The following is a 12,390-nucleotide window of genomic DNA, read 5'->3' as shown; positions in this document are numbered from 1 at the left end:
AAGGAAAAGATGGAAAATATATTTGATTCACACATTTACATTTCATGCATTAGATGGCAATATTTGAATAAACTACAAATCCGTTTCTTTAAAAATATCTTTATTGTACACATTCTCACAAGTAAAAAGTGCAGCATCCAAGCAGACATATTATGCACTTTTTTCCCCATGTTTGCATTTTCAAAACCACATCACAACATTAAATGAGGGTTGAGTATCAAATTAAGGAGAAAAAAAAAAGGCATGACACCATAAACAAGTGAAACTCTTTTCCTCTACAACCAAAATGATATTTACAGATAATACAAAATTTCAGAAAGTCCCAAGAGCGACACCAAACTTTCCACCCATCTTTAAGAGCACAAGGGCACTGCAATGTCCTTCATGTGTTCTGGCGTCCTCTACTGGACCCTGTGCTTATAAAACCAGCAGAGACCTTTAGTGAAGTTCCAGCCAAGTGAAATGGAGAGAACATACAGGAGTCCGAGCAAAGCAAAGGGATACAGAAGCACCACAGTGTTCTTTAAGAACGGGAGCGCTAAAGAAACAAGAAGAGAAAATTAGACAATGTTCAGCTTAAGAATTTATGGATGGTAAAAACTAGGGATGCAGCGAAATGAAAATTTTGGCCGATACGATAACCGATAATTGTTTATATTTGAAAGCTGATAACCGATATATTGGCCGATAAATCTAAATCCAAATTTTTATATAATTTCTGAGAGTCTGATTACAATTTTATTTAGCTTATATGATAGACAAGCTCTGCACATGTTGCACTTTACTGTATTTTCCTTTTTTGAAGTGATTCCAATCATATTTCAAGCAATTCAAAACCATCATGGCGAAGAGTGTGCATCTGTAGTGTCTCAGCTGAAGGAAATAATCCATCATTTATCGGCTTCAAGATATCTTATCGGACCGATAATGATAACATTAAAGGAAAACTCCGGCGCAAAATGAACCTTTGGTCTAATAAAACATTGGTACCTAGTCAACCGTTCTCTGAGATTTGTTTTCATGATAATCGAATGTAAAGAGTTTTATCTCTAAAAACTGTTTAGCGTATAACGCTAGTAATGGGGGCATTTAATAAGTAAAAATAAATCGCTAGTTAATACCACTAACAAGACTCAAAATAGCCCCACACGAACACAGTAACATAATGAGGGTCCCTACATGCAAAACGAAGCATTGAGAACTTTGTAAGTGTACAGACCGTTTAATAAGAAGATAAAGATAAAGACAGTCCACTTCGTGTATACAGACAGGAGCCATCTTTGGAAAACAGACTCGACTAATCAAACCACGAACGACGTGCCAAGTGAGCTGAACTGTATGAATGGCGTTCGTGGTTTGATTAGTATCAGAGTTTGATTCTGTATACACGAAGTGGACTGTCTTTATCTTTATCTTCTTATTAAACTGTCTGTACACTTACAAAGTTCTCAATGCTTCGTTTTGCATGTAGGGACCCTCATTATGTTACTGTATTCGTGTGGGGCTATTTTGAGCCTTTTTAGTGGTATGAACTAGCGATTTATTTTTACTTATTAAATGCCCCCATTACTAGCGTTATACGCTAAACAGTTTTTAGAGATAAAACTCTTTACATTCGATTATCATGAAAACAAATCTCAGAGAACGGTTGACTAGGTACCAATGTTTTATTAGACCAAAGGTTCATTTTGCGCCGGAGTTCTCCTTTAAAACTGATCATATATCGGCCGGTAACCGATATGGTGGCCGATATATCGTGCATCCCTAGCTATCACAATACTTACCATTGTAGCCCAGGAATGTGATGTAAATATAGTAACCGATTGCAATAAGCCACAAGGTGTTTCCCACAAAATAACCCAGGAACCAGTCTGAACTCGTAACGACGACATCTGTCAAGAGAGCAAGATGTGTTCACAAAGTCTATAACTGAAAACAGTACAGCTCATTATACATTTATACACATCTTTCCTTACAGTTGATGAAGAATAGCTGTAAAAAGTGCAGAATGACCAGAAGAGGGTAGAAAGCATTCAGATGGACGTCAAACGCGTAGCCCCACTCCACATCATAATCTCTGCTCGGTTTCATCAGATATTTATTCGTAACAAACCTGGAGAAGAAAAGACAGGGATTACTGTACAGTTTTACAGTAAAAAAAAAAAAAAAACCTCTTCATGACATTTTCTAGTAAAATTATGCTGATTTATTATATCATTCTTTAAAGTACTTGATTCTGATTGGTCAGTTACGACAAACATTATAGCATAATAACCACTAAACTGTACATTCAGGCAACCCCAGGAAATTGATTTCCTAATTATAATCACATAATAAAATAAGTAAGATCAATATTTCACGTCCATTTATTTATTTGGAAAGTAATCATGTATTAAGCAGGATACATATATTCTTTAAAGGGTCTACTACTTATATATCTTGAGAGTTATACTCCTACATATATATTTTGCTCTTAAGATGTGTAAATTTGTTAACGGTCACAATTGTGACCGGTAGTATAACACAGTAGCCTGACTTCGTCATACTCATATTCTAGTCAGAATGTGAGTCTGATACTGCTCCATAGGGCTTTGATTATGAGGCGTGTCTTAACCGAACCAGGAAAAAAAAACCTCTGCAATCAATTGGATAGACCTACAACCAATCAGAGCAACGCTGTAAGTGTTTTTATTATATGAGCAACGCAAATTGTCATCAGAACTCAACTATACGCACGCTGTAAGAAGTAGTAAAATAATGAGTGTTGCTTCTTTTACTTGGTCCTCCATGAGTGCGACCAAAGGAGAAACCACAGCGACCACAGGGTTTTCATTGCGTCCCATCTTCTTAGCGACCATCGGAGCCAGCTGATAAAATAAACTTTTGCCGAATCCCGTAGGAAGGACGGCAAACATCTTTCCGATCGACAAATGCCTTGATTGCAGTTCTGTTCGTCTTTTAAAATGAATGCGCTGTCGATTTCTTTTACAACAGACGCGATAGCGGGATCTATACATCTCAGTTCTCCAGCGGCAGTCATCTCTGAGGGAAACCAGTTCAACCCAAGCGCTCTTTGATAACGTGAGGATTACGTGACTGCAGATCATCTGTCCATCATCGTATAAAGCCTGCCCTGGCAATTTGATTGGCCCGACTAATTCTGAACCCATCATAATTACTCCTCAATGGATCGAGTCCAGACCGAACCTTCCGACCAAAACAAAAAATTTTGTGGGCGGGGTTCGGGCTGGCATCCAGGCTAATAACACAGTGCTTCAATTGAAAACACAGGTATTGGCTGTTAATCCTACACTGAACGTTTGCCACACCTGTGAGGTGGATGGATCATCTCGGCAAAGGAGAAGTGCTCACAAACACAGATTTAGACAGATTTGTGAACAATATCTGAGAGGAATAGGCCTTTTGTGTACATAGAAAAGGTCTTAGATCTTTGAGTTTAGCTCAAGAAAAATGGGGGCAAAAACAAAAGTGTTGCGTTTATAATTTTGTTCAGTGTAGTCAGAATCCCAGAAACGTTCAATGTGTTGGACCTTCTAGATGTACGTGACTTTGGTGTTTCCCACCGGTCACTTTTGTGACTGAATATAAAACCTAATATTTCACTAACTTAACCGACATAAAATCAAAGAGGGCATAATGTTTGAGTGTTAGGGAGGTCTAAGGAGTAAAATACATGTACTCAAATTGCAAGAAAAAATGTGGGATTAAACGGTTCCTGCCTATACTCTTAGATTGAGTACTGAGTTTGCTTGTTTTACCCAAGTTCAAACTATCTACGGTTGGTGATCATTATTTATTGTTATTATTAGGACAGGACTTGATTTTGTCCTTGGGAATTGATTGGATTGTAGAAAGTGGGTGTTTAGTCAGTACTGGAGGGTGTTTAGTCCCACCTTCTGCCGAGACTCACGTCATGAAGAGAACAGATGTTGTTTTCAAGAGTTTAGGTTTTTAATTCAAGATTACCAGGGCATATGAACTTGAAACAAATAATGATGTGCACAGATAAAGCATTTATAATAAACACTGCAACATTCTGTAAAAAAATAAGAGCTGTCAATTTTTGCCACTTTAAGGACATGAATATAGCTGTGATCCTCAATTGCAGTAGGCTGATTTTAAGGACATGCACACATTTTTGTCAGCATGCAAACCTTTGTGTGTGTGTGTGTGTGTGTGGCACCTTACCACATGAGTGTGGATATGAGCAATCCAACCCCGATGCAGTCAATGAAAACAACCCAGAGCAACAGCTTCAACGTCTCTACAAAGCCCATTTCTAGAACCAGACCAAAGCCCACCGTCGACACTGCACAGATAACATTAGTTAGCAAATGAAGGTTTCATTTCCAAAGCCTGTCTCATGTTTCAATCGCAAGTGCTCACCACACAGCCAGATGCTGAGCAGCACCAGGAACGCAGGGTCGTCCCGGGCCCACTGGTCTTTAGTTTGTTTGCGGTAGTGGAAGTTGCGATACACTTTCTGCGGTGATGTGAACAGATAAAGCATCTGCCATATGGCGAACTCGAAGTCCATCTGTCTGAAATGCAGGAGTCTCCTCAGGTACTTGTAGCGCTTGGCTCCGGCCGTGTGCCGCGCCGCATCCCGCTCGCTGAGGCTGCCGTTCCGCTGGATCTGCGGGGAGCTTGTCGGCAACATACTGCTGGGATGAGAGAGGAATTTGGTTATGACAAAAAACAAAACATTATTGGTCATATATAAAACATACAGTACCAGTTAAAAGTTTGGAAACATTACTAGTTTTAATGTTTTTGAAAGAAGTCTCTCTCTGCTCATGAAGTCTGTATTTATTTTAACAAAAAATACAGGAAAAAACTGTGATATTGTGAAATATTATTACAATTTAAAATAATGGTTTTCTATTTGAATATACTTTAAATTACAATTTATTCTTGTGATCAAAGCTGAATTTTCAGCATCATTACTCCAGTCTTCAATGTCACATGATCCTTCAGAAATCATTAATATGCTGATTTATTATCAATGTTGGAAACAGTTTTGATTGCATTTTTAAAAGCATTTATTTAAAATAGAAATATTTTGTAACAATATACACTTTGGGGTCAGTAATTTTCTTCTTTCCTTTTTTTTTAAAAGAAATTAATACTTATATTTAGCAAGGATGTATTCAATTGATAAAAAGTGATAGTAAAGATATATATTGTAAGAAAAAAAATTCTATTTAAAAAACATTAAAAAGAGTAATGTTTCCAAACTTTTGACCGGTCCAGATATATAACATACAAATCTTGTGAAACTCATTAGGACTAAATTATCTGACTGTTTTTGAGTGGCTGGGTCATTATAAACAATTATGGCTTAGTATGTTTTGCCAAAAGAATAACAAGTCAAACTCAATAACAATTTGATTACAGTACATACACTGTACAGTAGACCTTAATGGTCAAGCATTAATGTTAATAATCATCTCATTAACGTTAGTTCTTGTGCTTCCTATAAAAATATGGCCTGCTATGTAAACATGCAGAGCTGAATCTGATCCTAGATCAGTCATATCACTCTTACTTGCTTTACACAGACAGTCTGGCCTTGGATGACGACTGACAGGAATGATACAGTAACTAACCTGCTAGTCTAAAAGTAGACGCTTTATTAAGCATAAACAATGGAAAACCCAAAGCTTTACAGTGTGTGTGTGTGTGTGTGTGTGTGTGTGTGTGTGTGTGTGTGTGTGATGATGATGCTACCTGGGCCTCGGCTCGATTCTACATAATAACCGGGTAAAGCAGTTAGCTACAATGTCGCTCCTTCTCAGTGTGTAAAAACATAACACTCACCTGCTCGACAGCAGTATCAGCAACTATTAAAACAAATATCTTATTAATCAATGTGTAACAAACAATGCAGCAACTGTGACATGTCAACTTCCTGCCTTGTCCGAACACGTAGCAGCGCAACCTATAAAGTGACGCCACTTCCGGTCTCAATGCTTTCTGGGAAATGTAGTGTTGGGATAGAGAGCACAGTTTCTTGAGATTCCGGTCATTCCTAGATAGATAGACAGTATCTATCTAGAGATCTGTATCATTTTATACAATATATAATTTAAACTATTTATAAAGATGAAAATCATATGTATTACTTTTTTATTATCACAACATCAGAGTTATGTGGATTTTAAACAATTTATCCCATTAAGATATATTACAATCTCTAATCAAAAACAGAATATTGTTTTTACTGTTAATCAATTATGATTTTCCTACTTACAATAATTATTCCTTTTTAATATTTCTTTATTTTAATATTTTTGGGTGGGAAAACAACAGCAAAAACAAGCAAGAGAAAAATTCATCAATCCTTAATGAGCGATGACTAACTTTGGAATTTTATTTGTATCCTGACTTTTTTTCTTGCCATTTGGTTAAGTGATAATCATGTACAAGTGACTGAGCATTTCAGAAATATGCAATGACATCATATTTTATCAATATGTTTCTATAAATGACAACACAAGCATATCGATTTGTGGTATTTCGATAAACTGTAATGGCTAAACCAAATTGATTAGGTGAAACTGTTTCTACAGAAAAAAATATTATATTTTGTAATACATATTTTGTATATTTTATATTAGGCTATATTATTTATATGTTACAGTCGTTGTATTCCATTTTTATTTATAAATATTTTACACTTTTTATACTCCATTTTATACTTATTTTTTGTTTTTGATTGGTTCTTATTTTTAATGTTTTTATAATCTGAAAATACACTGCAGGGTTTGATAATTGCATAACATGATTGTGAAGATAAAAACTTTTTTTGTTGATAATGCTGTTTGCAATAATGTTTAGAAACAACAGATGGCGCTAATGTATAAGTCTCTCTCTCTCTCTCTCTCTCTCTCTCTCTCTCTCATTGATATAACTTTTTCATCCATCATGTTCCATAACTTTGAAATGGCCAAAAAAGCAAAAAAGGCTTTTGCAAATAAGCAGAATAGCTTTTAAGCAATTCTGATAAATAATCCTAAAACAACACTGTAGAACAGTTTAGCACCAGTCAGTCTGGAGTGTGTTCACTTTTCAATAAGGATGTTTTCTCCTGCAAATGCACAGCATATTATATCTTTGCTCTATTTTAAGTCTATGTCTCTAAAACTAAAAGTAAACTTTTAAAAGCAGTGAGCGGAGAATAGTTTTTATTTTTACCTGCAGATTTCTTGCAGGTCATTGAGCGATGTGTCCATCACAGGTGCTTCTGCTCCTCTTTCACAGGCGTTTAAAAGCAAAGCTTGCGGTTTGGCTCATATTTATTTAATAACCACCCACCACCTCATCATTCTTTTATCTCTACATTCTGTTTTCCTTCATTACAACCCTCAGACTACTCCTATGGTGGATTGTAAAACACTTTGTACATCACTTGAAGAAAACAAGTGAACAGAAACAAGTTTCATTCATGCCATTTTAACGTTGTGGAACGCTGACAGTTTTGCTGGAGGGCATGTCATCACAATTAATAAAATATTGATTCAGTCTTTCCATATGGCAAAAACATAAATTCTTTTCAAAATACATTTGAAACAAATAAGACTATAGGATAGACACCACAATGTGTTGAAAATGTGCTAGAAATTTTGAAAATATAGTATATAACATCAAAAATACTTTCTATTAAATCCATATATTAAAATACTTTTATATAAAAACATATTTTACATAGGCCTACATACACACACACACACACGCACACACACACAAACAGGCGCACACATCTTTGTGGGGACTCTCCATAGGCATAATGGTTTTTATACTGTACAAACTGTATATTCTGTCCCCTTACACTAACCCTATCCCTAAACCTACCCATCACACACAACTTTCTGCATTTTTACATTTTCAAAAAACATTACTTAGTATGATTTATAAGCTGTTTTCCTCATGGGGACCGCTGGCTGGTCCCCACAATGTAGGTGATTTCAGGTTTTACTATACTTGTGGGGTCATTTGGTCCTCACAATGTAATATAAACATGAGCGCACGCACGCGCACGCAGACACACGCACGCACACGCACACACACACGCACACACACACACAGAAAGTGAACCCAAGTTTCTTCTTATACGGCATCACTGGTAAAAAAAACAACCTTTTGGAACCTTTATTTCACACTTATTGTTTTATCCCTTTGGTTCTTTTGGTCCGGAACAAAAAAGAAAATTATAAATTTAGCCCTGGTTCTCCACTCTGTTATTATTTAAAACCCAACCTAAAGATACAAAACAAAAAACCCACACCTTTTCAGCAAGCTCAGTCTGCTTGAGTTTTAATCGAACCAAACCTGCCACGCATGAACACTCTAAGAGTGTATTTGACTTGTGTTAGGCTATGTAATTTAAAGATCAGTTTTATATGCATGAGGGGACGTTTATTTATATTATTACCCACCGAAAGCATCAAACTGATTACGTTCATAAGCTCAGCCAAAATGAGAGTGTAGTTTGTTTTGGTGAGCTTAACATGCTTTCAAATACTTCAGAGCAAAGCAGCTGTGTGAAATGACAAGTGATAAATGGCGCATAAATAGAGAAGGATTTCCTCAGAGAGCAATGAAAATGAAAGAGTTTCAAATGCAGAATCACTTCTCCTGATGCTGTTTGCTTTGCTAATGAAGTGCAAACCTCTCAGATTAATTGAGCTCTTTTAATATGTTACAAACGACACTCGTTCTTGGCTAAACAACTGTATTAAAACCACCCTGAAAATATGAAAATAAAACGGAACAAGTTCTACAAAAGTTTTTCTAAATGTTGCTTAATTAAATTTAATTCTTGAAAAGGAATCTAACGCAAGGCAGTGGAGAACGACTTCATTCTCACAGAGACACGTGAACATCATCAACAAGGCAGTTATTTTAGCTTGCGCTAAATGTACAGAACATTTAGGCCTTTCAGCCTTTTCTTATTATTCCTTTCAGCCCCTCATGCCTTTTGAAATCATGTGATGGTTTAGCAAATCACAAAACATGCCGTTAACAATCTAATATTTACTTCAATAAGAAAGTAAACTCCTCTGGAAATGGGGCAGACATGAGTCTTCCTGCTCCTGAAATCTGAAGTTGAGGGAGTTCACTGCGCCTGTGACTGTGATATTAACGTTGACACATGTTAAGAGCCTGTTTGATCACACAAATCCAGTCGCCTTTCATAGTATTAGGTGACTAAAGGAAAGAGAGGTGAAGATTAACCTGTTTTGCACTTGTTTAATTCCCCATGTCGACAGCAATGTTTCGTCTTTGACTTTTGGCTACAGCTTTGTTTCTCACAAGCGTCAGAGACTGATGAAGTAGAAATCTGGGTACAGGCTATAGAGAAAATCAACAAAATATATTTTTATATTCAAAGGGGTTTAGACATCAACTAGAACTATAATTAAAGTTTGTCGGGACAAACATTATGTTATTATTATGTTTTATCATGTTGTTAGCTTGCATGTGTCCAACACTATTTTGCATTTTGCTAGCACGAATTAACGTTATGAACATTCTTACCAGCAACTGCTAACATGTTGCAAGCATGTTTTATCACTTTGCTAGCATGTTTTAACACACTGCTAGTGTGTTTTAACACGCTAACATGTGTTAGCACACTGCTATCATGTTTTAACATGTGGTTAGCATGTTTTATCACATAGCTGATATGAATGAGCATGTTGCTAGCCTGATTTAACACATTTCAAGCATACTTCAACATTTTGCTAGCATGTTTAAAGACATTACTAGCATGATTTAACATTTGCTAGCATGTGTTATCATGTAATACATTGCTAGCATGAGTTAGCACATTCCTGGCATGAATGAGCACGTTGCTAGCATGTTTTAGCACGTATGATTTAGTATATTGTTAGCATGATTTAGCACATTGCTAACATGTTGCAAGCATGTTTAACACATTGCTAGCATGATTTAACATGCTACTACTATGTTTTAGCCCATTGCTAGCTTTAATTAGCATATTGATAGTATGTTTTAAGTTAACTCATTGCTAGCATGTCCTCAGGTGATAGGTTTGCTAGTGGTGGATTAAGCTTAAATAGACTACTCTTCATAGATCTATGGGATTTTTCTAAGATTAAGATTTCTATTCTGAGGGGGAAAAAGTTAGAAAAAAAGGGGAAAAATATTCTGAGAAAAGATGTCAGAATTTCGAGAAATAAAGTCGCAATTGCGAGATATTCTGTCTTTTTTTCTCAGAATTGCGACTTTATATCTCGCAATTGCGACTTTATTTCTCACAATTCTGACTTCATATCTCGCAATTGTGAGATAAAAAGTCGCAATTATTATTATTTTTTTTTTTTTTTTTTCAGTGGCGGAAACAAGCTTCCATACTATAGGAGATATTGACTAAATTTAGTCGAAGAAGAAGAAATAGGATTTCAGCTTTGTCAAGCCATAATTATCCCTTTAAAAATGTCTCAGCCTTTGAATGCCAAGCGTCAGCTTATTTATATTTTCATGACATTCCTCTTTTAATTTTCCTCAGAATTACTTTCTGAACTGCTGACTCAGAACATTGACATCAGTTATGAAAATGAATAGCAGAATATTTAGTTGTAATGGCTCTAGTCATCTGCCCACCCAGCTCCAGAGGGAAGTTTGATGGATAATTCACTATTTGACTGAAAAGGAATGATCAATATGTAAACACTAAGAGGCTGCTCAACATTGCTTGTATTATTAGTCACAGTATGTGGCCTGAAAATTACCCAGCAAACTCTTCAAGGCCTATGAGACTAGAGTTAATTGAGTTTGCAGTGGACTTCTGGCCTCCTGAAACACTGCCTGATTGGCTTTGGCTAGTTAGTTATACACACACAACCTATAGATGTCAACAAGAAAATACATTGTGGCAAGTACATTTACAGTCATGTGAAAAAATAAGTACATCCCATGGAAATAGTTGGCTTTTTTGACATAGTAAACTTTCAATCCTCTTTGAAACAGCGCCTTTCAAAAAAAGATGATACACTCAAATGACATTTTGTAGTAATTTCACAATGATAATAATTTAAAAAAGTGATTAGAACCTGGAACTGATGAAGGTTAAACCTTTCATATAGTGTTCCTTTTGCTATTGATGTGTGTGTTGTCATTATACCACAATCTAAAGATGAGTTCTGCAAAGCCTTCAGACAAAAAAGGCTGTGGATGCATATATGAGTCTAGCAAGGGATTTAAAAAGATCTCCAAATTATTTAAAACACAACATTGATGAATAAAAGTATTCATTTATTTTAAAAACTAATTCAGAGAGGTAGTGTAACTGTCGCAAAAGGAATCGATAAGTTTGTTTGACTTGAAGTGGTGCTACTCAAACCAATTGGTGTATGTACAGTATATGGAGCTGTCTAAAATCACTATATATATATAAATTAACTAAATTAATAACTTTTTTACAACAAACCATCAGATCTGATGTACAGCAGAGACAAACTTTGTTGCATCATTTTCCTGTTATCACTGTAAAGCTGCTTTGAAACAACCTGTATTGTAAAAAGTGACTTGACTTGACTCTCTAATCACTCTTGCGGTACTTTGACGTCACACACCGATCGGTCTGTGCAGCGCCGCTTCAAGTCGAACACACCTAATAGCATTTAAAGTGAAAAAAATCCTCATTTACTTACTCTCATGTGTTATTGCTTCCATGAAACACAGGAATACACAGAATATTCAAGCTGTGTTTTTTCATGCAATGAAAATAAAATATATTAGTAAACAAAAACCTGCCAGGGTCCAAAAAAAGTCGAAAAGGCATAAAGACAAAAGTCCAAAATCTAAGCTCCTCTCAAATATCACAGTGCTTATGCATATTCAAAACTCAGCACCTCAAGTTCACCCAGAAAAAGCTTCATCCATTGAATGACTAGCCTACTTATGAAGGCTAATTGCAAGGCGCTGGCTGAATCATGTGACAATGAACTTTCATAAATCTCCATGTATTTCATAAGGTTAGAGAACAGTGGTGAACTGTGCCGAATACATTCAGAGGACTAACGCTCGATCTTTCATGCTCATGTAATATTAATGCCTGTAAGTGCAGAGGAGGAGAGAATGATACAGTAAGTGCTGACCTCCTAAAGACACCTCTGTGCTCTACTTCTGCATACTGTTAGATCTAAACAACACATCTCAACACAACCATTTCATCAAAAACATCTCTGGAGAGGGATCAAAAGAACTATTACAATCATATTTAGGAGCTTCAGTCCAAGAAATGATGAAGGAGGGGGCAGGGAAGATGAATTGCATCATTTCTCTTTAGAGAGTTTCTCTTACAGAGAGTTTGTGTGTATGGGATGGTGAGATCATGATATT

General features: G+C 36.1%; 1 protein-coding gene across 1 annotated transcript; it reads right to left on the bottom strand.

Annotated features, from left to right (window-relative positions):
- Positions 1-83: 83 nt before the first annotated feature.
- unc50 (unc-50 homolog (C. elegans)) lies at positions 84-5,963 on the bottom strand. Its single transcript, XM_056241578.1, has 6 exons — positions 5,842-5,963; positions 4,408-4,682; positions 4,210-4,330; positions 1,977-2,113; positions 1,785-1,892; positions 84-538 (listed from the first exon to the last, which is right to left on the bottom strand). The coding sequence occupies exons 2-6, from the start codon at positions 4,679-4,681 to the stop codon at positions 402-404; spliced, it is 777 nt and encodes a 258-aa protein (XP_056097553.1). The 5' UTR covers position 4,682; positions 5,842-5,963; the 3' UTR covers positions 84-401.
- Positions 5,964-12,390: the final 6,427 nt, after the last annotated feature.

This window comes from Rhinichthys klamathensis, unplaced genomic scaffold (genome assembly GCF_029890125.1).
Source record: "Rhinichthys klamathensis goyatoka isolate OS25496 unplaced genomic scaffold, OSU_Roscu_1.1 h1tg000654l_1, whole genome shotgun sequence".
Taxonomy (NCBI): Eukaryota; Metazoa; Chordata; class Actinopteri; order Cypriniformes; family Leuciscidae; genus Rhinichthys; species Rhinichthys klamathensis.
Note: the sequence above shows the minus strand (reverse complement) of the source record. Positions and strands in the feature narration are given on the sequence as shown.

Coding starts and splice junctions, on each gene's coding strand:
- unc50 (XM_056241578.1), bottom strand. CDS start 4,681: ATGTTGCCGACAAGCTCCCCGCAGATCCAGCGGAACGGCAGCCTCAGC. Junction 4,331..4,407: donor GCTCAGCATCTGGCTGTGTG/GTGAGCACTTGC, acceptor TTATCTGTGCAG/TGTCGACGGTGGGCTTTGGT. Junction 2,114..4,209: donor CTCATATCCACACTCATGTG/GTAAGGTGCCAC, acceptor TTTCTTCTCCAG/GTTTGTTACGAATAAATATC.